This window comes from Triturus cristatus, chromosome 6, assembly GCF_964204655.1.
Source record: "Triturus cristatus chromosome 6, aTriCri1.1, whole genome shotgun sequence".
Taxonomy (NCBI): Eukaryota; Metazoa; Chordata; class Amphibia; order Caudata; family Salamandridae; genus Triturus; species Triturus cristatus.
In genome coordinates, this window is record NC_140589.1 from 1,735,637,257 (window position 1) to 1,735,662,901 (window position 25,645).

Here is a 25,645-nt window from a genome sequence, read left to right on the forward strand (position 1 = left end):
TCAAAATAAAATGTTCATAAAAAAAATGAAAGCAGGGGAAAAAAAAAAAATACATTTAGCGAAACTACTGTAAAATTTCAGGTACCATTTCTTTGCAGCATCATTTAGTAACAAGTGTTAAGTGATGATTGATTGGCTAAGCCAGCAAGTCTGAAATTGGTGGTCAGCTTTTTAGTTTTGTTTATTTGTGACTTGTTTTGGCATGTTTTTGTAAAACCTTATTGGGGTGTGAGCTGCCGGGCCCTCACCATTATAACAAACATTGGCAGAAGCACTGAACAAAACAACTTTTTGTACCGATATGCTCCTTGTGAAAGAGCAGAATGCTGTCACTCACGGTGAAGTGAGCCGATACAGAGAGACAGAATTTTAAAAGGTCATGGTCAACGCCAGACCAAATTAGGGGCCCAAATATTAAAGAAAGTCTCAAAAGTGTGCCCCGTTGTATATGTCCTTGCATTAAGTGCAGCTATACGGCTTTCGTGAACTCTCAGGAATTTACAGAAGTATGACAAGAAATAGTACTCCTAGAAAATATTTGTGAACTGCATTTTAGCATGAGCAAATCTGCATGTGTAGATTTGCTCATGCGAAAATCTGAGTGTTTGCATGTTAGCTTTCCCTCCAACCACTTTTTTCCCAACTCTGGAAGAAAGTTTACGTCTGCCATGGTCAGGAGAATATTTCCAGCATTTCTCAGTATGGGAAAAGATTACAGAAGAGTTGTTGAAAACCCTTAAAACATGCAAGTTAGTAGGTTTGCACAGACTCAAAAGGGCATTCTAACCCTGGAACTATTGCTTACCACTACCTTCAGCTGCAATATGTATGTAGATCTGTGGAAACATGGCAACACAAGGGGATTGCAAGTTTTAGAACACTACTATGGTATGAGCCCTAGCATAATCAGAGAGGCTATACTAGAGCTCTTATATAATGAAATTGCTGCCATAATTTGTTGTCACACTACATGGCACCAAAGAGACAAGTGGATTTTGTTACAGGACAAGTTGATTTATGAAGCAACCTGCCCCATTGACAAGTAGATATTTTTATTAAATTCCACACCCCTGGGGCAGTATTGCCAATTATGGGACACAACTCTGGGTGACTAATGCCTCAGTGCAGGGTCCGTGGGTCTCCCCCTACCATTGGAAGGCCACTGGATCGCTCCATCTGTTTCTCGGATAACTGTGGTAATTTCACAGCTAATACATGCCGACGAGCGCTGACCTCCCGGGATGAGTGCATTTAACAGGCCAAGACCAATACAGGATCGCCTGGCCGCTTTGGTGACTCTAGATAACCTCGGGCCGATCGCACGTCCCCGTGACGGAGAGGATGAAATTTACTCCCAACAAGGCAGGAGAAAAACCTTTTCTGGTGTGGGACAAAATTGGTAATGGAGTGTAGGGAAAGGAGTTCCTCCACTGAGGTACACTTTCCTGGGGACAAAAAGCAATGATGATTATTAACAGGTGACTTTCCAAGCGCTTAGTAGTTTTTCGAATGAGCAATTTGCTGGTGAGAAAATGTGAATTATTGAAATTCGTAAATCTGCAACAATGCAAGGTCATGGACTGCTTTAAGAATGGGAGCACAAATTAATTTTCATGTTGCCCATAAAGGTTTTACTCGGATTTTCGTTTTTTTTTTTTTTTTTTTTTTATATATTAGTACACTTTAATCACTTTTTAATAAAGGATGCTGCAGAGAAATGGTAAAGTTACACAATCATTTTTTTCAAATGCATGGTGTACTTTTTATATTGAAAGTAAACAAATCATCAATATTGATTTTATACTACTGGAGATTTTTCATATAATCAGGGAGCATTATAAAACAACCTCTAATTGGTAAATTCTGCAACATGTGTATTTTTTTTTTCCACACTGAAATCGCTGTCACTAATGCAAGCTCACTACATTTCCTTTGCGCACTTTCCACAATAGTGAAGGTATTGCATTACTGAATCACATATGCAATTTTAAAACATATATATATATATATATATATATATATATATATATATATATATATATATATATATATATATATATATATATATATATATATATATATATATATATATATATATAATAATTTTGCCTAAGGAACCGAAAATCTTCTTCAATTCTTCTGTCATACTGTGGCACAGCAAACTATCAGCCAAAGAGTGTATTCTTCACGGAGTGGGACTACTTTTGCAACCGGCAAAAGGAGTATAAAATCTTGTTGTCTTTGACTACAAACAATGTGTCCTGTTTGGAGTCACATTGTTTGACTCCAAACATGACACAATGTCACAGGTACCCTCAGTGTCTGAAAAGATATTGTAACTAAACTACTTCACTTAATCAGGCTCTCCTGCCCACTGTCTACTCTATAAATGTGCTTCAACAGCAGTTCCCCATATCCTCTAAATCTCCAATGCAAGAGTTATGGTCCCCCTGCCATGATGACATGGTCTGGCCTGCACTGGCATCGAGGGTCCAACTCGCGAGCACTTCCAACTCTTTTCAGTCCAATAGGTATCCAGTTTTTCTCTCTTCGACCCATTCCATAAAAACCTACCAGTATCCTCTACAGATCAGTTCTCAAATACTCTGTTTAATGTGTATGTCTGTCTCTTATCAACTATAAAAGTATTGTTGAGCATAAACATCTCACCTTCGCATATATGGTCCAGTTCAGCTCTTGGATGAATGACCTTTCCGAAATCAACTACAAACAAGACTGATATCCTATTTGTAGATGAGAAGGCGTTCCCATGGGACTCTTCAGCCTCACCAGTGGAATTTGGCAAGCCAATTAATCTTGTCTAGGCAGTAAAGAACCTGGATATCAAATCTCCTTTTGTCTGTCTAAATCAATTCTGTGATCTCATCAGATAGTCTCTTCTGCTCTCCACAACATACTGGCAAGTGCTTTTATTTCTTGTACAATGGAGGAGGGAGCACACTGCTTTCATCCCAGCCCAGTTCTCCCCATTGCATCCTGGTAAATACAGTACCCTTACTTTCAAAGTTGCTGCAGTTCTTCACTAAAGTTAGTACAGTTAGTGCTGTTCTCTAGGCACGTTTCTGGGTTTAGCCCTTCATCAGTAGAGAGCAAAAGTAATATAGAGCAGAGAAATGTCATCAGTGGTTGCTGAATGGTGCCCAAGTCTTCACAGGTTACAGTACCACTCCACAGGCACACAGGTGCATCCCAGCAAAGCTCGTCAGCTCATTGGCTCAAGGTAGCCTTTCAAACACAAGGGGGGAAGGAGCACACTACTTCATCCCAGCACATTTCTTGTAGGCTGAACTATGCCATGGTTAACTCTCTAGGTCTCACTGCCACCAAGACAGATGAGACTTGTCTGCTGACTGAAGAAGTCCAATTTGATTAGTAATGGAGTTTTGTTTCAATCTTGGTTTGGTTACTTTGCCTCAGAGCTAGCTCCACTGCATTCAGTTTTTTTAAAACCTAGAATTCAAAACTCTTCCTGTCCATCGGTGTTCATCATGCCCGTCATTCCTTTGTCATTTATGCTGTCCAAATTGTTCCTCTAGCCTTCTTTGGTCTCAAGCTATACTTACAGAAAGCAATCCTTTTCAACAGTACAGCATAAGCAGTTCTGCCTTCCATGTGCTGGCTTCAAATTTTGGAGCCCTATGCCAGCATGCTTATTAAAAATCATCGCCAGTGCAGCGAATCAGTTAAACCACTAGGTCTTCAAGCCCAAATCAGATGACAATTTAGCTGATCTCTCCACTTTCAAGGATATCATGATACCTATGAGAGAATGTGCACTCTACAAATAATTTTTCATTCTTTCAAATTTGAATCACTCCATTCATTGGGTTATGGTGTAAAAACTTTTGATGGAATAAAGCACCACTGATCAATCCATGCTCAAATACGATGCATGTGTGGAAAACCTCTTGACTGATCTAGGCAACCTCAACAGAACCAACTGAGCAGGTAGGAACATAAAGGGAGATACCTCATATTCACTGAAAGGAACCTGCTGCAGCTCATCCATTTTCTCAAATATGGTCCCGGTATGAGATATTCTAACAGCGTGAAAAGTATCCCAGGACTTTCACTGAAAGGGTGGTGTACATATCTCAATCTTGTCATTGTGGATATGTGTCCATCTGTTAGATGACAAGGGAATACTTACGTTCTGAATTTATGTACGTACATGAGCTCAGCGAGTTGCTATTTCTTCTGGTTTTAGATCAAGCACCAGTACTCTAGAAGCATCCAAACACCTTAGTGATATCCGTTATATTTTCATTGTTAGGATTTCTGTTCATGTTTATCCCAAACATTTGACTTAAGGGTTGCGTTTGCACTCTGTCCAATCTGGAAGGGGCATCTGTTGGAATGGGAAAATCCCCTCCATGGCATACGGTCATGGATGCCCCTGTCCTGTGTCCAACTACATGGTATTCTGGTATTGACTTTTTTTTTTGGGCCCTTGCGTCCCACTACTCTAGTGTGCGAGAAGAGGTCTAGTGCTGCTGTCCCTGACTATGTGAGGTCCAGGCCCTCTCATGTGACCTGGAGGGGTGTAACGAGTGATCTCATATTGGACAGATGACTACCAGCCCTATGCTGGGTTTAGCACATAAAGCGGTGATTACCATGTTTTGTGAGGTTATAGTTTGCCAGAACTTTTTATGCGTCAGTGAGAGTGTGGCAGATTAGCCCCATATCTGTGAAACTCACAACCTTGTGCTTACATCCTACACGCATGTTGGGTGCACCTGCATTTACAATATAATTGTAGTATATGCGTGGTAGTATTATTGTGTATGAAAGCGAGTATTGAAACCGGTCTGATCCATTTTCAACTATCCTGGTTTGGCTTGTCACAAGATGGAGGATCAGGACAGCTGCCTCAGAGTGGAAGTGCATTGCCTATAATCTTGTGACTGGATGGTGAAGATCCAGACACTGAACAGATGAGGATACAAATGGGCTACTTTTAGATATTGCAAATTAGTACTTCATCAGCACTTGTAGCCATTTAATTATATGGAGAAGAGATGGGACTGAAGTTACCATTGTTTAAGGAGAGGAGGTTTCTAGGTTAGGCCTGCCCTTTTGTCTGTTCTTGATTACTGCTTCAAAAAGGCTCTGTGGTTCCTTTGAGAACCGCATCAAAAGGAAAGCTCAACTTCCACAATGCGCTCCCTGGCAGCTACAACTAGTGCTACTGATACTAATAGCACAAGAAACAGAGACACCACTGAGGAAGAACAGATCGGCCTACGAAAGCTGCACTGACAGGAGAACACACCTACTGACCCATCTGCAAGTGGAGGCTGCAACTGCTGAATGCGCACCGATCACTACGACAAGACTCATCAAGCTACATGTGGCAGTAACCAGGTTCTGAAGGGAGGATGCACAAGGTGAATACACGGCTGCACCTGGCCTCCATCTCAACTGCTACAGATCCAAAATGAGAGTAATAGGCACACTCCAGCATGACAACTTCAGATTGTTTCTGCCCAGATGAACAACTGTGGTAATAAGGAGTGAGCAGACTGTGAACCTGAACCTTTTGGAAACACTATAGGCACCTCTGCCTAGTTCATGTCTCTGTCAAAGTACTGGAAACTATAACAAATAGAGTTATCCAGGCAGGAGAGATCATTGCAGTGGGGGGGGGGGGGGGGGGGGGAGGGGGCGGGAATAGTGCTCATAAGAGGATCATAATGAGGGTATCTAGACTATGTAGTATTTAGTTCTGCTGTGTGATTAAACATACTTTCTTTTACAAAAAAGTATGGATTGCACATCAAGTTTCTATGTCTGTTGGTTGATTATCGAGTTCCGCCCACCACCAACTCAGCGAGAAGCTTGTGACTGCTCACCCATGCTACCCTGAACGTCAAGTGTGTAAATGGTTATGCTTGGCCAAGCTTGACAGCCATGGTACAACAGACTCCAGGAACAAGTAGCGAACTATCTCAACCACCACAATTGAGACCCAATAATCGCAGTCTGCCCTGCAGTTCCCCCGAATGGGGTTTTACAAGGGTTGTTGATGCCTTCTGAAGGTAGTAGCTGGAATGCAGATATCCAGGTACAGTAAGCGCAAAATGGGAGAACCAAACAAAACCAGTTTGAGAGGATTTCAAGGCTTAGTGAGGGATGAACAAATTTTCTGAAAATCATTTTCTGACATTCCTATTAAAACCGAATTGTGTTAATGGTGTTAATAATGCGCAAAACGCTGTACCAATTATTGTATTGCTCTTACATATGTCAAGCCACACGGTTAGGGATTTTGTACTTAAATTAGACCCTTCATTTATGCAATAACTTTTCTGAATTCCATTACTGCAGACAGATTGAAAGTTACATACTTGGTAAGTCTCACTTCTATACATTGTGCCCCCTCAAAACACCTTCTACATGATACTTATTTAAAGTTAGAAATAGTTTTTTTTAATTTAAATAAAAAGGCATATTCAAAGATGGGACTGCTGTAGCTTTGGCCTACATAAATTCATAACTGTAGAGACAGACCACATGGCACATTTTAAAAGCCACCCAAATGAGTGGGGCAAGTTCACACTACAGCTCACATGGCATCTAACCTTTGAACCACCTTTGAAGTTTATGCACAAAATTAATGTAGCTTTACCTAGGCCATATTTGCCAACAGAGATCGGCCAATTACTAGCTATGCATTAGGAGTCTAAACACATGCACTGGATTGTGCCCATCAGCATCCAGTGTTAAAAAAGGTCAGCAAATTCAGTCCAAAAAAAGTCGCCACCGCCAGCCACGCGTGAAACTTCGGCATCATCCTGGACTCTTCTCTTTCAATGAACTGCCAAATAAATGCTGTTTCGTCCTTCTGCTTCGTAATATCTTCAAGTGGCTCCCCACCGGGTCCAGGAAAACAGTCACCCATGCGCTCATCAGCAGCAGACTTGCCTACAGCAACATGCTCTATGCCAGAACCACCTAGAAACTACTAAAGAAACTACAGAACATCCAGAATGCATCCTACAGACCCATCCCACTCCGCAGCTGCATCACCGGCCACCTGAGACCTTCACTGGCTACCTTAAAACGAATTACCTTCAAGCTCCGCATGCATGCCTACAAAGCCCTCTACCAAGCCAGACCTGTATAGCTCAACCACTGCCTCTCCTTCAACACTACCACCAGACCTCTCCACTCAACTGGCCCTGGCCACCATCCCAAGGATCCGCAAGACCACTGCTGGAGGAAGATCCTTCTCCTACCTCACTATGAAGACCTGGAACTCCTTGCCTCCGCACCTCAGGCAATCACCATCGCTGCCGTAATTCAGGAAAGACCTCAAGACCTGGCTCTTCGACTGAACCACAGATCCAACCATCCACCACTCAGCGTCTTGAGACCCTAAAGGGCGAGTAGTTGCACTTTATAAAAAACTGATTGATTAATGAGCGCCCACACACCTTCTCAAGCTTCCTAACTGACTTCATCTCAGGAAGATAGGGTAGGGTGCCTGGGATAACAGAACTCAAGAAGATAAGCTGGGAAGAAGTACTCCAGTGATTTACTCAAAGCTGCCTTTAAACCATTTGGAATGTTCTTATTCACTTCCTGACTGGTTCAATAACCTTCGTTTTGGTGCCTGGCATTTTTAAAGCCTGGCTCCTAATTTTTAGGTCTCGCGTCTAGCGTTGCAGTGCGAAACACTGCTCGCGCAGCGAGAGACCTCTTGTACGGGGTTTGAAAAGAGACCTAGGAATCGCACACGCTCATGGGTGTGCTTTTCCTTTTGGCCCATGCTAATTGGCCTTTGGATGCGTCTTTTTAATCAAAGACAGCACGCAATTGGCCGAAGGCGGGCGCATTGCTCCGCCTATGGCCTATTGGTGTCTATTACACGCACCACTGCCATTGGACACGGGCGCAATAATTGAAACCACATGTCTCGCTGTGGCGCGCGCGCGCAGGCACCACTAGTTTCTTAGGGCATGTCAATTATTATCAATTACGTGCATTGTAATTTGCTAGTTATGGATTCCAGGTTCAATGATTTTGTTTACGTAGACGAGGTGTCTCAGGAGCACAAAAAACTGAACATGTCTAGATATTGGATAAAAGGCGTTGTTTAGAGCGTGCTGATGGTAGTTGTTTTATTTTGCGCTGGAAGGGTCACCTTACAAAAGTTTGACAAATGGCAACCATGCAGCCGGATAACGTGTTGGAAGCAAACGATAAAGTGCACTCAGATAAACCCTCCCACCAGGTCCAAATCAACCGCTATGCATAAACAGTCACCCCACCCAGACACAAAAATCCACATATCTACTCACAGCACAGGGAGAGGGGCACTTTAGGTAAAGGCAGACAAGTAACACACCGGTAAGAGCACAAAAAGCAGTCAGCCCCCTCAAACTGGTGTGCATGAAAAACGCAAACGTTCACTAACGCCATATATACAAAGGACAGAGGAGCATAGCCATGAGAAACGCTCAATGAAGACGAGTATGCAGACACCGAGGCAGTCATGGCACGCTCTTCCCACAGGCACGCGCATGCACTCTAACAATGCCACAACCCACGCCCCCAGCCAATGTTCACCAGGGACAGGTACACGTAGGAGGCGTGGTATTTGAGGTTGATGGTGCGGTTGAGGCCGGCTTCACACTCCTGGTGGAAGTTCTGTCTGACTTGTGACTCAATCTTAGGTGGCTCTGCATGTGAAGCGGTGGTTGAACGAGAAGCTGGTTTTCTACCCCTCCCCTTGCCAGCAGGACCCCGCAGCCTCCGCCCTCTCTGCGAGCAGCAGTCAGAGACCTCTCTAATCACACTCTCAGACACAGCCAGCCCAACGACAGTCACCACACCCACACCAACAGTACTTCTAAGATCTCCCGCTCGTACAGACACCCAGGTCACACACAACACCCCCGTATTACAGACATAACAAGCAGAACACTCCTTTGAATTCTGGGACTTTCAGTTCTGTTTTCATAATAGAATGAATTAGACTACAAGTCCCAGAATTCACAGAAAAAAGCTGGCCTTGAGTGGCACATCACGCCTGGACCTAATAATCTTGGCGGCTGCAGATCCCACAAGCACTTTTTTTTGTTGCAGTTTTATGCAACTCTAAGGGCATTGCATCGATGTACACGAGAACCGGATTACACAGACCACGCTTCCCCTGCACAGACACAGCAAGCACCCTTACCCACCACTCTCTCACCCACACGAGTGCTGTCAGTCAGCACATGACACAAATAGCTTCTTATCTCAAACATTCAATAGCAGCCCTCAAGCATTGAAAATGCAATAGGTCTAGCATTACTGAAAGTTTGAGCTATTGGCGTGGCATTATTGTTTGCAACAGCAACAGCTCAAACTTTCAGTAATGCGAGACCTATTGCATTGCAAATGCTTGTTAATACATTCAATCAGACTAACTTCAAAGGCCTATATGGGATGAAGACCCGCGATAAATTAACAAAGGTATGTGGGCTGACTAAACCAGAGCCTTGCATGTTAATGTTTCTTATAGGAGATACTAAGACAAGATGGGGCGAAGTGACTATAATGTGGAAGGAGAAAGGGGGACAGGAAGCTTTAAATGTGCGTCTGCTGTTACAGTTGCAATTTTCAGAATCTCCAATTGCAGCTAACCTCTCTCTTTGGGCTTCAAAGAGACACATTCAGCATTTTAAAGCCATATGCATCTTTGGCGAGTTAAGGAACAATGCAAGGCTGGAATATTTTACTTTCAAATGTGCATCTGCATCTATAGGCCCTCGTTGCTACTATTCCTCTAAAGGCTATCTCCACCCCAAACACACCACACTAATTCATTCAGTCAGTCACAAACTTTCACGCTTTCAAATGATCCTGTGCTCCTCTTACAGGAACCTACTGCCAAAATGAACAAACACGACGCCGCACTCACAACGGTTAAAGATCTTTAACATCCTAAAGGGAAAAAAAAAGAAAAATAATCCTCACACTTCTCAAATGCAAGGCAATGACCTACTGTGTCCCAGCCCTCGTCGGGCCAAGACAAGGGTGTTTGTTTAGGTAGCTTAGAGTAACAGCCCGCACTCGGGTGCCCAAAACTAAGCCACCTTAATCTTGGACTTCAGCATCCTGAGGCACACTCCCCTCGAACAGAACCTGTGCCTTCCCAGAAATCATAGCAGCTGCTTAATAAAGGTGAGTGCATCCATGAGTCCCAGCTCCAACTTCCACCTTTTCAGCTTGTGGACCCCGCAGGCAAACCGACTGCTCAAGTGAGGCAACTGCCTCTTAATAACTCTTGCCTACCCAACAGTGTCTAGCTCAGTGGTTCCCAATTTTTTTTTCCCCCAGAACAACTCACTTTTTAGAACAACAAACTTTTTCAACCCGCTTAGCTTTATTGGACATGAGGCAGACGCTAAAGCATCGCGAGGTAGAGCACTGTCATTTACTGACAGTACATTTTCCATTGACACAGTCACTAAAGTTGCACAAACATATGATAAAACCATACTGTATACAAATGAAAAATGTGAGGAAATTGGGTTTCAGAGAATATTTATCATTTGTGTACCACCAAGTAAAGTGTCTTGATACATTTTAGCCCTATTACAATCTTTGTTTCTATCACATTTCAGAATGACAAAAATGAACTCCATTTTTGCTTTCCTAACAGCTGAATGCATACAGTTCATTTACAGGTATTCACATTTTATTGTGCGCTACTAAAAATGACACCTTCCAGCCTCTTTCACACACTTGCCCCCCCAGTGAGACTGTCACATAATTCACTTTAATTTTCTTTCTCCGACTGCAAAATGAGAAGCGTTTTAAACACCAATACCCATGTTTAAAAAAGCAGCAATTTGTCAGAAGGTATTGCCTGAGATTTGACCTCCGTCTTGAAGCTCCAGCAAATGTGACCAGATAAAGACAGAATTTAAAGGCATCTTTATTTATTATTTGGACTTTCGGGATCCACCAAAAATCAGCTGGTGACCCCTCCCAGTTTGGTAAAAACTATTCTAGTTGTATCAAATATAATAAAAAGGTGCACCATATAATAGTTATATCATTTACATGAAAATAATCAGTCCAGTATGATTTTTCAAAAAAATGCGTGCAAATCTTCTTTTATTCTGTCACAGTTCATAAATGCAAGGTATGTACAGCAGATAACAGCAAACACGTTTCGTCCAGAACATTGGACTTGTTTAGGGCAAGAATCACAATAATATAAGTGCTTCGATCCTGCTAATTCACTCATCCAAGCAAACAGATCGGCATGCCGTCATGGCACATTGTATTGATCGCATCCATGTAAAACAGACCAACTGGATAAGTGAAGCTGTGTATATGGACAAGGAATGAAGCGAAAGTTGAATAAGTGTCTGCTCCAAACGATTTCCAATTAGGATGTCGAGGGGTCCATCACCCCCAATATAGGCACCAGAATATGTGCCGTATAGCTGTAAGCGCCGTCGTATTGCTGCAAGTTGAGTAGTTAACTCAACGAAAAAGCTGTCTATTTGCAAAAGATCTCTTGTAGACCATACCAAAAACGTACAATGGGTTTACAGCTCACCCCATTGCTTATCCTGGTTGGTTTTATTGTCACTATTTGTTTGCATCTTATTAGATGGATTGCCTTACTCTTCTTGTGTTATTCCCTCCTCGGGAGTATAGCTTCTTTCCTGTGCTTTTTGATTGGATGACATTCTTCTACTGTTCACATAAAGGGAACTGCTTTCTTCTCTCAGGACACCTTGATGCATGAGCTTTCTAGCTCTCTCCTTCATGTGCTTCTACCCTCTCAAACACCTGCCCATGCTCTCAGCATTACTCCCCACCACTCCCAGTAACAGTGCAGCACAGGTATATTTTTGCCCACATTTGACCAAAGAGCAGATTTTGCTAGTGATTTTTTAGGTCTCGGCTGCGAAGGCTGCGCTTGCGCAGTCTCGCTCCGAGATTTAATGACTTGGAGAAGAGGGGCTTGAACCCGCCCCTGTTCTCCATTGGCTGGCCTCTTGAATGCTGGCCAGCCATTGGAGAAGAGGTCAGTCATTCAGATTAGGCCCCGTCCTTTTCGGATCGGGGGGCGTGTTTTTTGAAAGAAGTCTCAAGTAGGAGACTACAGCAAAACACGCCCCCGAATCCGAAAAGGACGCTGCGTTTCTCCGAGGCATTTCTGCTCTGCCTCAGAGAAAGGCGGTGGTGTGCCTTTTTCTCTGCCTTGTTTTTTTAACCTGGAGTGATATTTCCTGGTCGCCTGTTAATACAGTAACTATTTGCAATGCGCGTGACGTCAATGAAAAGACGATGCCTCTCCTCAATCAATTATTTCCAAAACGCTCCAAGTCGTAGTGTCTGTCCTCGTGGCGAGGGTTGCTCCTCGTTCGCGGTAATCTCCGGCACACTCCAGAAGCTTTCGTTAATCCCCCGGCCCATCACCCCGCCACAAAAGCAATCCGGCAACTGCGCAAACTGAGCGCTCGAGACTGATAACATTCCCTTCATGGAGCTGACCCGCCGCTCAGTTATTTGTAGCTGCGCCAGTCACCGGACCACTGCGGCCCCGCATCAGCGCCGGCTCTAGATGTGCGACCTGAACCTTCTCCCGCAGACTGCGCCCCACAACAGCAGCATGAAAAAGTTGAGGAGAACTTTGTCGGAGAGCTTAAGCCGCATCGGTGAATGTCAAAAGATGTCGCTTGCCATCCATACACACACCCACAACTGCCAGGTTAGGGTGGTTCTGTGCGCCCAACATTGTGTCGATTAACTAGAGCTGTCGGGTGGGGTGTTTTTGCTATGCATTCTGGTCTTTGTAGTTTTACTTTCCCTTTTGTGAGCGCGAAACTACAACTGAAGGCGCATGGAATGACGGGACTACATGACAGCCGCATAAAAAAACACAAGACAATTTTATGAGTAACACAGCTGCACTCACAGCACAGGGACGAAGCAGAATCAGCAGCACAGAAACCCTAGAACCAGAGAGTGAAAGGCACGCATTGCGCCCCCTAGTGGCATACAGGAGCCACACACATAGACAGTGTGGTCCGAAAGCTGTTGAACCTGAAAGTTGATTAAGTTTCGAAAATTACTACATCATCACTGCTTTAAATGGAGATCTAAAAGCGCAAGTACCCACTGCTCCAGAGTCCCTGCTTGCCTCTTAAGTGCTGGTACTCTCTGATAAAAATATTGCACCACTGCTGAGAAGTCCAGGTGCCCTGTCAAATTAAAGTGTGGGTACGTACGCTGAACCTGACAATAAGTACCTGTCCAATTTAAAGCACTGCACATCATCATACACCATGTAAACTTAAATGTGTACATTCAGCCCTAAACCCAGAATCAGGACGTGATCTGATCCCTGTGCAAACTGGAGTCCTTAGAGTAATGGCGCTGCGCCAGCGAGAAAAGTGGCAGGGCGGCTCGGTAATGACAGGAGGTGTTTATATGCCAGTGGGTGGGGTGGTGGGCGGAGGGGGAGGTGTGGTCTGCCGCTGGGGGAGGGGTGGGGGGCGGAGGGGGACAGAGGGTGCTGTTGTGGGAGGGCGTATTTAGAAGTGCACGGGTTAAGTGTGCAGTCTGAAAGTCCCCGCTTCACCCCTGAGAAGAAGCACACCAGTGCTTTGACGGGCTTTAATTTCCTTTGAAAACACAGAAAAATTGTAATTTGCAAACATGAGATTAAATTCGACCTTACTTAGCTGGTGCGGAGTCTGGCCCGCTCTGTGATTACTGAGTGTCTTGGCTGCTTGTACCCTTCCGCCACACACAGCACGGCCCCAATAATAGTGACTACGTTAGTGACATCACAGAGGTGCAGCATCAGGGCCATGATTTGTGAAGGGAAAGTTAGTCTCAGGACAGACCGCGGTCTGGGATGAGCAGAGCTAGTCATTAACGAGGAAGGAAAAGTATTGAGTAGGGGGTTCTGCAGATGACGTATGTTTTATGACACACGACCTCGTCCATTGCACATCTAGCCCAACACTGTAGGTCGCTTTGAGCATGCAATGTGACCAAAGTGGCCTATAGTTGTCGCTTTCATGGCTCACTCCCAGTTCTAACCCTCCCTATAGTTTATAAAATCCCACTTACTCTTTCTTGCGCGTGGGTATTAGATGCATTATTTTGATACTTTACTTAACCACACGGTGCCGATGAGTTTAAAAATCACGTGTCCTACTCGCTTCGTATTTCAAATATTACTGTTTACTGTTACTTGCGGATTTTCGAAAACAAAAACCTATCACCCTGTATTCCCTACCCGATTACATCAGTGAATTATCTAAACAAGCCTCAGCTAGTCAGTCCCGCTCCACACTGGCTTCCTCAAATGTACACACTCCGTCGATTATCTGCTAATTTAGCCAAGTGTGTTTTTAAATTATCTTAAAATGGGATTTCAATTGCACCATTTTGAATGCAGGGTTTGGTCCGAATAGAAAAGCGAAGGAGAAGAGGGCTGCGTTCGCACACTGCCGGATTCGGGAAGCTGATGATGCTTCAGATGCTGCTTGATAAAACCTTGCTAAAGTAGGTGCGCATTAATGAGCCATTTTTTCCTAAAAAACGTAGTTTGCTGCCTATCTAAAAATGCTGCTTGCCGGTGCATCGGAACTCAGAATCAGATATTTTCTAGTGTACGGTAAACCACTTCTGTCTTGTGCAACGCATTTTGTATACAGGTAGGTGCTAGTCTCTTCTCTCTTTCCATATCTCAGTCACTAATGCATGCCAGTTGAAGGCCGAACAAAGAGGGCCGTAGTTAGCTTTCCACCTTACGAGCACGCATGCGCATATTCTGTGTGTTCATACGACAGACCGTTAACACGCCTTCGTAGTACATCCTTCCTTCTGCGCTTGCGTAGCTGAAGCCCGCACAAATTTTGAAAATGAAGACAAGAAGAAAAGAGGGCGAGGTGCAAACTCGGAGTCTCATACAGGTACGGGGACGGGAGTGGGAAAGAACCACTGAGATTAAGGGGATGGTTTCACAGATACCGGTGCGAAAGCTGGGGATGTTCTTTGCAGAGATCTTGGAGTGGGGGCACCACGGGACCTAGAGACAAGTACATGGTGAGAGTTGAATACAAGTACATTGGCATTGGGATACTCAGGACTTGAGAGTTTCTCCGGAAGAACAGAAGCCTTTCTCCATGGTCATACTTTGATAGGAAGAAGCTGCAGGACTATAGGTTGGGATGGAGGAGATGAATGCACGGGGCTGGCTAGGACAGAGAAACCCGATTCCAAAAGACTGGGAAGCGCTTCAATACTTAAGGAATGTTAGCAAGCACTGCATGAGTACAACCTTTTACAGTACAGTTATCTGGGGGCCCTATAAAAGATGGGGAGCGTACATTGCAGTTTTATTTTTTTAAACTGCTTGTGTCATGTTTGCTGGCAGTGTTCTCACATGTGACTGTCTCTGACGAGCACTAAAGCTGGTGTAATGCCACCAGTGTCCCCCTCCCCCCCCCTCCGTAATGAGGTACCTTTTTGTTAACAAAGAATCGTACATATGACATGTTTTGTAATCAGGGTATTATTAGATAAGCGGTCCATTAACTTAGCAATCTTGTACACAAGTTATTTCCTGGACCTATTTCAGAAACATCACCAACCTATAATGTTAACAAACATTACATGAGCATTTATAGGTCTCGGCTAGCGAAGGCTGCGCTTGCGCGATTTAATGCACCTTGTGTTTGCACGAGAGCGCTTAGGTCTTCGAGGCGTTGCTCGTGTTCGCCTCTCTGCTAGCTGGACCTGTCCTTGACCAGGGCTGTGTGCTCCTCGGAGCTCTTCATTGGGAGTGTTTTCGGCATTGTTAAAGTTAGAGCTATTGGCATTGCTCATGACAATGCCGTTTCTTTAAATGTTTTAAAAACAAAAACATAAATAAAAATAACGTCATGAGCAATGCCAATAGCTCTAACTTTACCAATGTCGAGACCAATTGCATTGTAAATGGCTTGTTGTTTTATCTCCTGCTTTCCAGTTACAGCATGAAAACACAAGCCTCGGCACACAAAGGGTCTTCTGGTGCTGGGTTGGCTGATGCACTCACTCGGCTTCCATCTGATGGATAAAGTGTTCGTAGGATTGAAAAGGCAATGTCTTCACCTGGAGGCCCATAATCTGCCCCGTGGGCTTCTGCAGAGGACCAAATGGCTCTTGCATTTGTTTCAATTTAGAGTCCTGTGGAAAGTCAATTAGGCCTTGGGAAGAGGCGGACTCCGTGGCATTTTTAGACTCCATTCATCTTGTGAATCTCCCCCAAAGGGTCATGTTCCCAACACATCAGGGTGGCCACACTCTGGAAATAATTTGCACTAATTTCCCCACATTAGTTATGAAGCCGCGTCCAGTGGCGTGGTCAGATCACTTTCCCATCTTTTTCTCTTGGGCTTTGCAAAAATCATTGAGGCAGTCCAACTGCAAACGCCCGCCCAGGTCCAGGAAGGTAGATCCTATTCAGCTCAGCCTTGCGCTTGATGCCTCACGGCCTACTTTCGGGACAGGCTTGGAGGAGAATGTCACCCAATTTGCTGATTGGATTGCAGGTTCAGTTGCTTCGGTGTCGGCAGCAGGTCTGCCAAGGCTGAGAAGAGATGCCCCTTCTAAGCCATGGTTCACTCCCATGCTGCGGAATATGAAGCACGTCTGCAAAGTTGCGGAGAGGACCTGGCGTTCCGGTGGATATCAGCACCGTGATAAAGAGATTCTTAGATCTAAACAAAAACTTTACTATTGAGCGATAGGGGAGGCCAAGGGTCTGTATTACGCAGCCCGTATTGAACGCGCTAAGAACAACTCTAAAGAGATCTTTGCCATAGTGCAGAGTTTCCTAGCCCCTAGCGCCCAGGTGGCGGTAGCCACTGCCTCGGAAGTCTGGTGTAATTCCTTGGCATCTTTTTTTAGGGATAAAATAATCAGCATCCAGGAGACATTTCGGTCCTCGGTGAGGTCTGGCAGCCCTGAGCAGCCGCCTCTTCTGCCTAGGGAACCTTTGATCTCCAGCTTCTCTGATTTTAGTCCCATTGACTTGACAGGTTCTCTTAGAATTCTTAAAGCCCTCAAGTCTGGCTCGCCTAACGACCCGTGCGTGGCTAGACTACTCTCCGATGTGGCTGACACCACCAACTTAGAGGTGAATCTCCTGGTTAACCAATCACTACGGGAAGCGTATGTGCCTATGGCATGGAAACACGCTTTAATTCTGCCGCTACTTAAAAAGCCATCCCTTGATCCTTTGCTCCCAGAAAACTATCGTCCCATCTCGCTTTTGCCTAGTTTGGCCAAAGTATGCGAGAAGGCGGTCACGTTCCAACTGACTAACTTTGTGGAGGGAGCAGGTGTGCTTCACCCGGCGCAATCTGGATTCCATGCCTCTTACAGTACCGAATCCGCACTATTGTAAGTTTCGGAGTCGATCCGGGAGTGCCTGGATGCCGGTGGGAGAGCAGCATTGATATTGCTAGATCTCTCGGCTGCGTTCGACACGGTGCCCCATGCCATGCTCCTTGACCGCCTCCTGGATATTGGAGTATCTGGGGGGGGCTCTGCTTTGGATCAACTCCTTTTTGGAGGGAAGGATGCAGCAGGTCTGGCTGCCTCCGTGAGCCTCGGTCCCCTTGGGTACCACAGGGGTTGTCACTTAGCCCTCTGCTATTTAACATCTATGTGACTCCGCTGATTTTTCTGGCGGAGTCACTGGGGGCTAAAGTGATGGCGTATGCTGAGGACACCCAGCTGCTGTTCACTTGGAATAAGGAAGACGACTCGGTGGCTAGACCTCATCAGTGTCTGTCCTCGGTCTTTCAGTGGTTGGCTAATGCACAGCTGAAATGTAACGAGGCAAAGTCGGAGGTCCTGCTGTTTGGTTCCTTTTCTCCTGAGTTCAGAGCAAGACTCTGGCCCTCGGGCTTTCCATGTCCCCCCGAGATTAATGGGGACGTCAAAAATCTCGGCGTCTGGTTTGACGAGAACTTGAACTTTGCATCGCATGTAAAACAAGCATTTACAATGCAATGGTCTCGGCAACATTATAGGTAGAGCTATTGGTATTGCTCATTTTTTTATTATTTTTGTATCCCTAAATAAATGGCAATGTCATTTCTATTGGCATTAGCTTTTTTTTGCATATGTGATACCTATTGCATTAGCAGAGAGAGAGTGAGGTAGTGAGATAGAGAGAGAGAGTGAGGTAGATAGAGAGTGAGGTAGTGGGATAGAGAGTGAGGTAGATAGAGAGTGAGGTAGTGAGAGAGTGAGGTAGATAGAGAGTGAGGTAGATAGAGAGTGAGGTAGATAGAGAGTGAGGTAGTGAGATAGAGAGAGTGAGGTAGTGAGAGAGAGTGAGGTAGATAGAGAGTGAGGTAGTGAGATAGAGAGTGAGGTAGATAGAGTGAGGTAGTGAGATAGAGAGAGTGAGGTAGTGAGAGAGAGTGAGGTAGATAGAGAGTGAGGTAGTGAGATAGAGAGATAGAGAGTGAGGTAGTGAGAGAGTGAGGTAGTGAAAGAGTGAGGTAGTGAGGGAGAGGGATGTTGTGAGGTAGTGATATATAAGCATAGAGTGATGTTGTGATGTAGTGAGATAGAGAGAGAGGTAGTGAAAGTGAGTTAGTGAGATAGAAAGAGTGAGGTAGTGAGATAGAGAGTGATTGAGGTAGTGAGTGAGAGAGTGAAGTTGTGAGGTTGTGAGCTAGAGAGTGAGGTAGTGATGTTTTGAGAGAGAGAAGTTGTGAGGTAGTGAGATAGAGTGGAGTAGTGAGGTAGAGAGAGTTATGTAGTGAGAAAGACTGAGGTAGTGAAACAGTGATGTAGTGAGGGAGAGGGATATTGTGAGGAAGTGAGATGGTCGGTGGTTGAGATAAGTAATGACTGGCTGATACTGGCCTTCATTCTTGAGGGGTCCGTTGGTGGCTGGATTGTAGCCCACATAGGGAGCTGTGATGTAACAGGGCTTCAGAGACAGGTTTTGAAAGAAAAAGTAGTGTCACTTCTCGTGAATATATCATGACGTTCACGGGACACAACTGACTCATCTCATAAAATAGTTAACTATGGTAGGATATTGTTAGCATGGTCTTTAAGGCTTCCGTACTTGAATTGGGACAGCTACAGGAACTTCTCTGCACAATGAAGTAGTACTGGCGGTTCTCAAAAGGACTCCTGTGTGTCAGATGAGAGGGACTGGCCTGTATCAGCTGTAATCGAACACTTTGTCGGACAGTGTACGCACGCCTATGGATCATTTGAATACTTTTCATTGGACAGCCGCTGCAATTCTCAGCTTTTTTCTAATAGTTTTAAGGGACTGTGCAGATTTTTATCAGCAGGTATCAAATGAACTCTACAGTGGTGGCGCTTCTTTACAGGATTCCTGTTGTGTGATGGCACTGGCACTTATCAAATGAAATCATGGCACATCTCAAAATTATTCTGTTACTTTTAAAGTGACATCACTGCCACACTACTCGGCGCTGGCACTTCTCAGCAAAATCCAAACACTTTTCATGGGACAGCCGTACCACACTGCTAAACATGACACTACTCAGCAAGATTCTAGCGCTTATAATGGGACAGTAGTATCATGCTGCTCAGCAGTGACACTTCTTAGCAAGATTCTAACACTTTTAATGGGCCAGCAGTAACACACTGCTCAGCAAGGCATTTCTCGGAAAGATTCTAACACATTTGATGGGCCAACAGTACCACACTGCTCAGCACTGGCACTTCTCAGCAAGATTCTAAAACTTTTGACGGGACAGCACTACCACACTGTGTCATTTTCAGTTTTTTTCCCATCTTTTTGCTGAAGAGGAACAGCATTGGCAAAAGCCAATAGGTCTGCTGAATGTGAGACATAACAGCTACGCCAATGCTTGTTCTTTAATGCTAATACATTTATAAGCTTTTCGATAAACAAATGTTCTCGAACAGCAGCATACTGGGAGATGATGATTATAAATTCCTGCATAGTCTGTGCTCGGCAAGGAAAAGAGGATCCAGGACAGAGGATCATGTCTCTTTAGACACACTCTGCCTCTACTGCACACATCATCTGATGCATAGGCTCCTGATTTTAACGAGAGAAAAAACTGTGTTGCTCAATCGGATCAAAAGTTACTTTAAGTTGGGTGACATGTTCCAGAATAATGGAGGGTCCTTCACAAAGGTTCACTCGTCATCTTTCAGTTGTTTATTGTTGTATTTGGTAGTGAAACTGGTGCTAATGGGGCCAAATCTTTGCCCAGAAAGTAATACAGTGTGTATACGTGGCAAAATAATGAAGCAATACTCTCAAAAAAGATGCCACATTACATTCTAGAGTTTGTCTTTTCTTGCTTTACAATTTTGTCAACTCTGCCATCTGATTTGCACCGCCATGCTGCATAATTCCAGTGGCTCTTCCTATGGCCCAAGGAACTCTAATTGTGGTCAGAACTAATGTTTGTTAAGAAGCCCCTTTGTTCCGGGTGAATGTAAATGTGTTGTCATTCGCAAATTAAAGGCCTGTGCCTGCACTTGAAAGGCCGTCTCCGTCATCTCCCCACAACTCTGATTCACCTTAGAATACCTCTAAGTGGTCTCTCCATTTCAACTCTGACAGTTTATTTCACATGGAAAATAAATGTAAAGTGCAGAAGTCCCATGTTAGATTGGACACTTTAATACAGGTCTGGATTTGTGCTATCAGCATGCATTCTGCGACAGACAGATTAAATGCAGAAGTGGCATTTCTCAATAACACAAACACGCACAATGTCTCTTTAATAAGGACAAATCACAGATACCAGAATCCCAGTCTCAGGCAGTGAAGTGTCAGACGTAGGAGTCACGACTCGCGCTCAGACACATGACTCAACACATTTCTCGCCACCATCTATCCAGCCAGATGCTGCGCGCGCATTCTTAAACACAGATCGACCTCGGGCACAGAGAAGGGATTAAAACAAAGCCACTTTTGGTCAATTTCAGCAAGCAACACAACTTTGAAATGCAATGCACGTATTTTCGGAAATGCAAGAAAAGGGGGACACACGTTTCGAAAAGAACTGTGAAGAGTAAACACCACACCTTTGCTTGCCTCGTCCACGCGTGAATCTCTGCTACAATTAGCTCCGGAGGCACAAGGGGGAAAGGCATCCAAAGCACGGTGCGGTTCCCTGCTCGTCGCCACCAGCACAACAACACGGCGCCGGACGGATGGATCTAGCAAAAAAATGGCGGATGGAAGCTTCGAAACTTTTTCGGATTCGGGGGCGTGTTCCTGCTGTTCTAAAAGGGCGTGGCTAAAAAGTGGAAAGAACAGCAAGGAACACGCCCCCGAATCTGAAAAAGACGGAGCCTATTTGGAGGGACGGCTCTCTCCTCCAATGGCTGGCCTCCGTTTAGGAAGCCAGCCAATGGAGGAGAAGCTAAAAGAGAGGCGGGCTAAATAGCCACTCTAGAAAACATTAAATCTCCGACTTCCGGTTCTGCCTTCGGCAGACCGGTAGTCCTCGACCTAAAAACTGGCCGGCACATGCTTTGGGCTGATGAAGAGTTTGAAGAAGTTTCTCCCCTTGCTGCCATATAAGGCCAGAGAGACGGTGGTGCGCGCACTGGTTCTCTCCCGCCTGGATTACGCGAATGCCCTCCTGGCGGGCAGCCCGGGCTACCTGGTAAAGAAATTGCAAGTGGTCCAAAATTCGGCCGCCTGACTTCTAGGGGGGCTGTCCTCCAGGCATAGTGTACGGGCGCAGCTTCGGTCACTTCATTGGCTTCCCGTTGAAACACGACTGAAATTCAAAATGCTGTCAATTGTGCAACAGGCCCTCTATGGATTAGGCCCCTCTTATTTGCAGGACAGATTCACCTTCTACATTCCTAGGAGACAGCTGAGGTAGTCCTCACTGCTGCTGATGCAGGTGCCCAAATTTAAGCGTCAACGGCTGGGGGGCAACTCTTTTGCCCGTAGAGCCTGCCTTGCCTGGAATTCGCTTCCCTTGACTTTGAGGGCCCTTTCTGATCCCCGTCTGTTCAGGAAGTCTTTGAAGACTCTGTTGTTTTAATGGACATCTGTGTTTTTGGGCCGCCTTTCTGTTGCTAGCGCCGAGACACTTCCGAGTAGCTGTGCGCTGAATAAATTAAAACAACATAACATACTTTTAAATTCTGAGACTTCCTTATTCTTTTTAAATTCTGTTAAGAACTTCCCTAGTAAAAAGTATTTGAAAAATAAACCATTCCATTCATAAAGAGTGAAAATATTGAATTCAATGTACAGTTTAGATACCATATGCGTTTGCTTTTACTCCAATAATGAGATTCTCTCATCTTTTAAAAAAATATATATGCGCTACAAACAAGAACTGCAAAAACAACAATTGATGGACAGAATGCAGAACAATGTCATACATTCACCCCAGTACAGAGATCTGAGCCTAAATCCATCCTTGCTCACTTTGCCACTGGATTCAAGCAAGCCTGGCTGAAGACGGCTGAAATGCCAGAAACCGGTCCTAGGAAGCTTGTTTCCGATCCAGGGAAGGCATGGCTTGGCAGTTCGGGCTGGACTGTTCCCATGAGGCACAGGGTCAAACTGATTTGCATATGGCCATGTCTGAACTGGGGTGGCAGAGTGGGCTAAACAACGGTGATGGATCAAACCCGGATCTGTTGACTGGGTGTGAGTGTTTGTTTGGTTCTGATGCTCCGTCCATCACCACCCCCTTTTGTACCACAAACTAGAACTGGCAAAGTCAATAGGTTACAACTTGCATATATTAAGGTGAGACCTACTGGCTTTCCCAATACTTATTTGGGAAAGCAGTGCTATGAGAACGGAGGTGTCAACCACTTACTCCACTGGGATTATCCTTGTTCTAAATAACCATCTAACCGACTACTTATAATTTTGAATCCCCTCACAAGCACCGTTTTCGATCACCGGACATTCTTAAACCCACTTCTGCATGCAGATTCCATTCAGTTTTCTCCAACTACTAGTCTCTTTTGCTCCTACCTAAGGTGTACGGTTTAATCAACTATCACCAGGCTTCTAACCTTACCCAAATCCAGGATCCACCACTATCATTATGCACACAAACCAACCATCAACAAGTGCACAAAACACGATTTTGATACGCCATAACCTGCTGCCATCGAACACCAGAGCATTGACACCCAACAACACAATAACTTCATCGATGACCTTTCCATTGAGTGTTGTCCTAAAACAAATTAGCTTGTCAGTGTATTACGAGGATTCTTTTTTTGTTCACCATGCATTTCAAAATACTGCAGAAAATGTGACCCCTTTGACAAAGTAGTAGTATGATGGATCCATTTATTTTTTGAAACACAGGAACTTTCTTGCCACAGTGCAGGTGCTCTTTTGGCTTTTGACCTTACAAAGATCCCCTAGGTTCAAGGCTTCATGACGCAAAACATTCCATAGTAGAACATCTGAAATTAGCCTCCTGGTTATACCTTGCCCTAAATTAGATATATAGGGGGTAAATTCTGTATGTTATGAAAAATTTAAAAAAGGGGGGGGGGGGGTGGAAGCACGTTTTCAGGTGACAGGAAGTGCTTTATTTAGAAATATATTTCAAGTACTCACTATCTAGCCGTTTTCTTTTTAAAAGTGCCAATACTCCATTAAAACTTTATATTCAAAATTAAAAATTATTACTACACCAGTGCTGGTTCTCTTGTTTTTTAATTTAGGAAGTGAAGGCACTCGGTAGCCGATAGTACCTGGCCATATAAAGCAATGGATACTGAACATTTGAAAGCCATGTTCCTTCTGACTTGAAACACCCTCATAACTGCTGATGACGTCACACGACGAATGTGTAGTTAGACGGTAAGGAGTCTGTTTATGACCACAAAGGCAGACATTGGACACCACACAAGCAACTTATATTTATGTTTCCTAAACCAGTGAACAGTCTTAAAATCACTGCCGAGTTTGTTTCACTGTTCGAAAGAGGAGCCAAGAGAAGCAAAATAATATTTAATTTTAAAAAATGTAACGCGTCCCTCTACTGCATCCCCGGAGCCAATGCTGCACCCGTGTGCACCACAGGCCCCAGGGGCTGGCAGAAACCGATGTTTGAATGCTCGAGGTCTGACTCTTCGACCTGCTCACATCCTGCATTGCGACTCCACCCAAAGACAGCAGGGGGTGTGGGCACCACAAGAGGAGGGAATACCAGTCCTGAAACTGAAAGCAGTGCCTTATTCAAAAACAACTCATCAAGAAGCCATTCCAAGAGAAATGAGGAAATACAGAAGAAAAAACAGATGCTGCTCAGAAAAGCAAGCCATGATCCCCGAGTGCATGCAGCAGAAAGACTCGGGGCTTCCCCAACAGACACCGAAACTGCAGAGCAGGCAGAACAGCCTCGGTGCTATTGGCAACAAGTGACTATTGTCTCATTTCAGTTCTACCTCAATTTCTCATTGGGTACAATAAGCAAATATACTCATACTGCCCATCAATGTGGGCTTGCTTATTCCTTTGGTTTTCTTGCGTTCTGTACTTGCAAAACCTGCTATTTATAGCGTCTATAAACGACAACGTGAGATATGAGCTGCTATATATTCATATTAGTTTTAATGCATCATAAAAAGCATAACTATGCGAAGAGTATCATACAGTGTGGGGTGTGCATCCACGCGACATATTTCAAAAGGCACGTCATCCATGAAAAGTGTTCACCCTACTTCAGAACAAGTGTTGGTTGGAACGAGGGCGATTAAGTTACAAAACAGTGGGAGAGGGACACATGGAGTTATTGTGTAACAAAATCTATACACGGGGGAAAAACGCTACAGTGAAAGAGAGAACATACCGGACAAGGAGGAATTGACTTAAAAAGGCGAGAAACAGACCATTTTAAGGGATGACTGACAGCTGCTCCCTCCCATGTTTGAAATGCGGGTGTGGCATTGCACAAATGGGTCAGGTGTGCGCTGAATCAAAGAGGGAACTCACATGTGGTACTCATCCACTGCCTCCACCAGTTGTCCCCAGGAGTCAAAGTCGGTGGCTTTGCTGAAGCTTGCGTGCCACCTCTGCAACATCTTCTGCACCTCTGCCATGGCTGGGAAGGGGGAACAGGTAGCATGGGATAGTCCCCTCAACTCGGCATGGCTCTAGCAGGACAGCCCGCCGTTCTTCCTGCCGCCCGGGCTCATAGGAGACAGAGGCAGCGCCGCGACGCCGCCGGTCCCCCCAACAACAAGCGATGCTGCTGCCGCCGCCCAGCAGCCGACCCAGCCCATCCTTAGCACCGCCAGCCAAACATGCTCCATGGGGCCAACCAGCGCCAACCGGAAATCCCGCCCCCTAGCCTGCACAGTTTAATGCTGTATGCGTTCCGAGGTTTGCATTGCGTCATGCGGGTCAAGCCTCCTTCTGGAACACAATTCCAGGCTGAAACACACCTCGGTGCGAGTGTTCAGCTGTGAAATATGCCGAGGGCGTTGCCTCAACAATTTTCTCTCAGGCTGGCCGGGCGCTCATGTAGGCTCACCAAGGAGAGTTGGTTTGTAGACATTCTTCCGAGTTTTTCTAACATGTTTAGAATGACTGTTTTCTATGACAATCTTTTGGTAACAG

The 25,645-nt window shown here is 44.9% G+C and overlaps 1 protein-coding gene across 2 annotated transcripts in view; it reads right to left on the minus strand.

Annotated features, from left to right (window-relative positions):
- AIDA (axin interactor, dorsalization associated) overlaps positions 1 to 25,383 on the minus strand; it is a 180,980-nt gene extending 155,597 nt beyond the window's left edge. For both annotated transcript variants that reach the window (XM_085612971.1, XM_085612970.1), the window contains exon 1: positions 25,019 to 25,383. In XM_085612971.1, the coding sequence (XP_085469097.1) occupies positions 25,019 to 25,125 (107 nt within the window). In that variant the 5' untranslated portion in view covers positions 25,126 to 25,383. The remainder of the gene's footprint in view (positions 1 to 25,018) is intronic.
- Between the last annotated feature and the right edge of the window lie 262 nt (positions 25,384 to 25,645).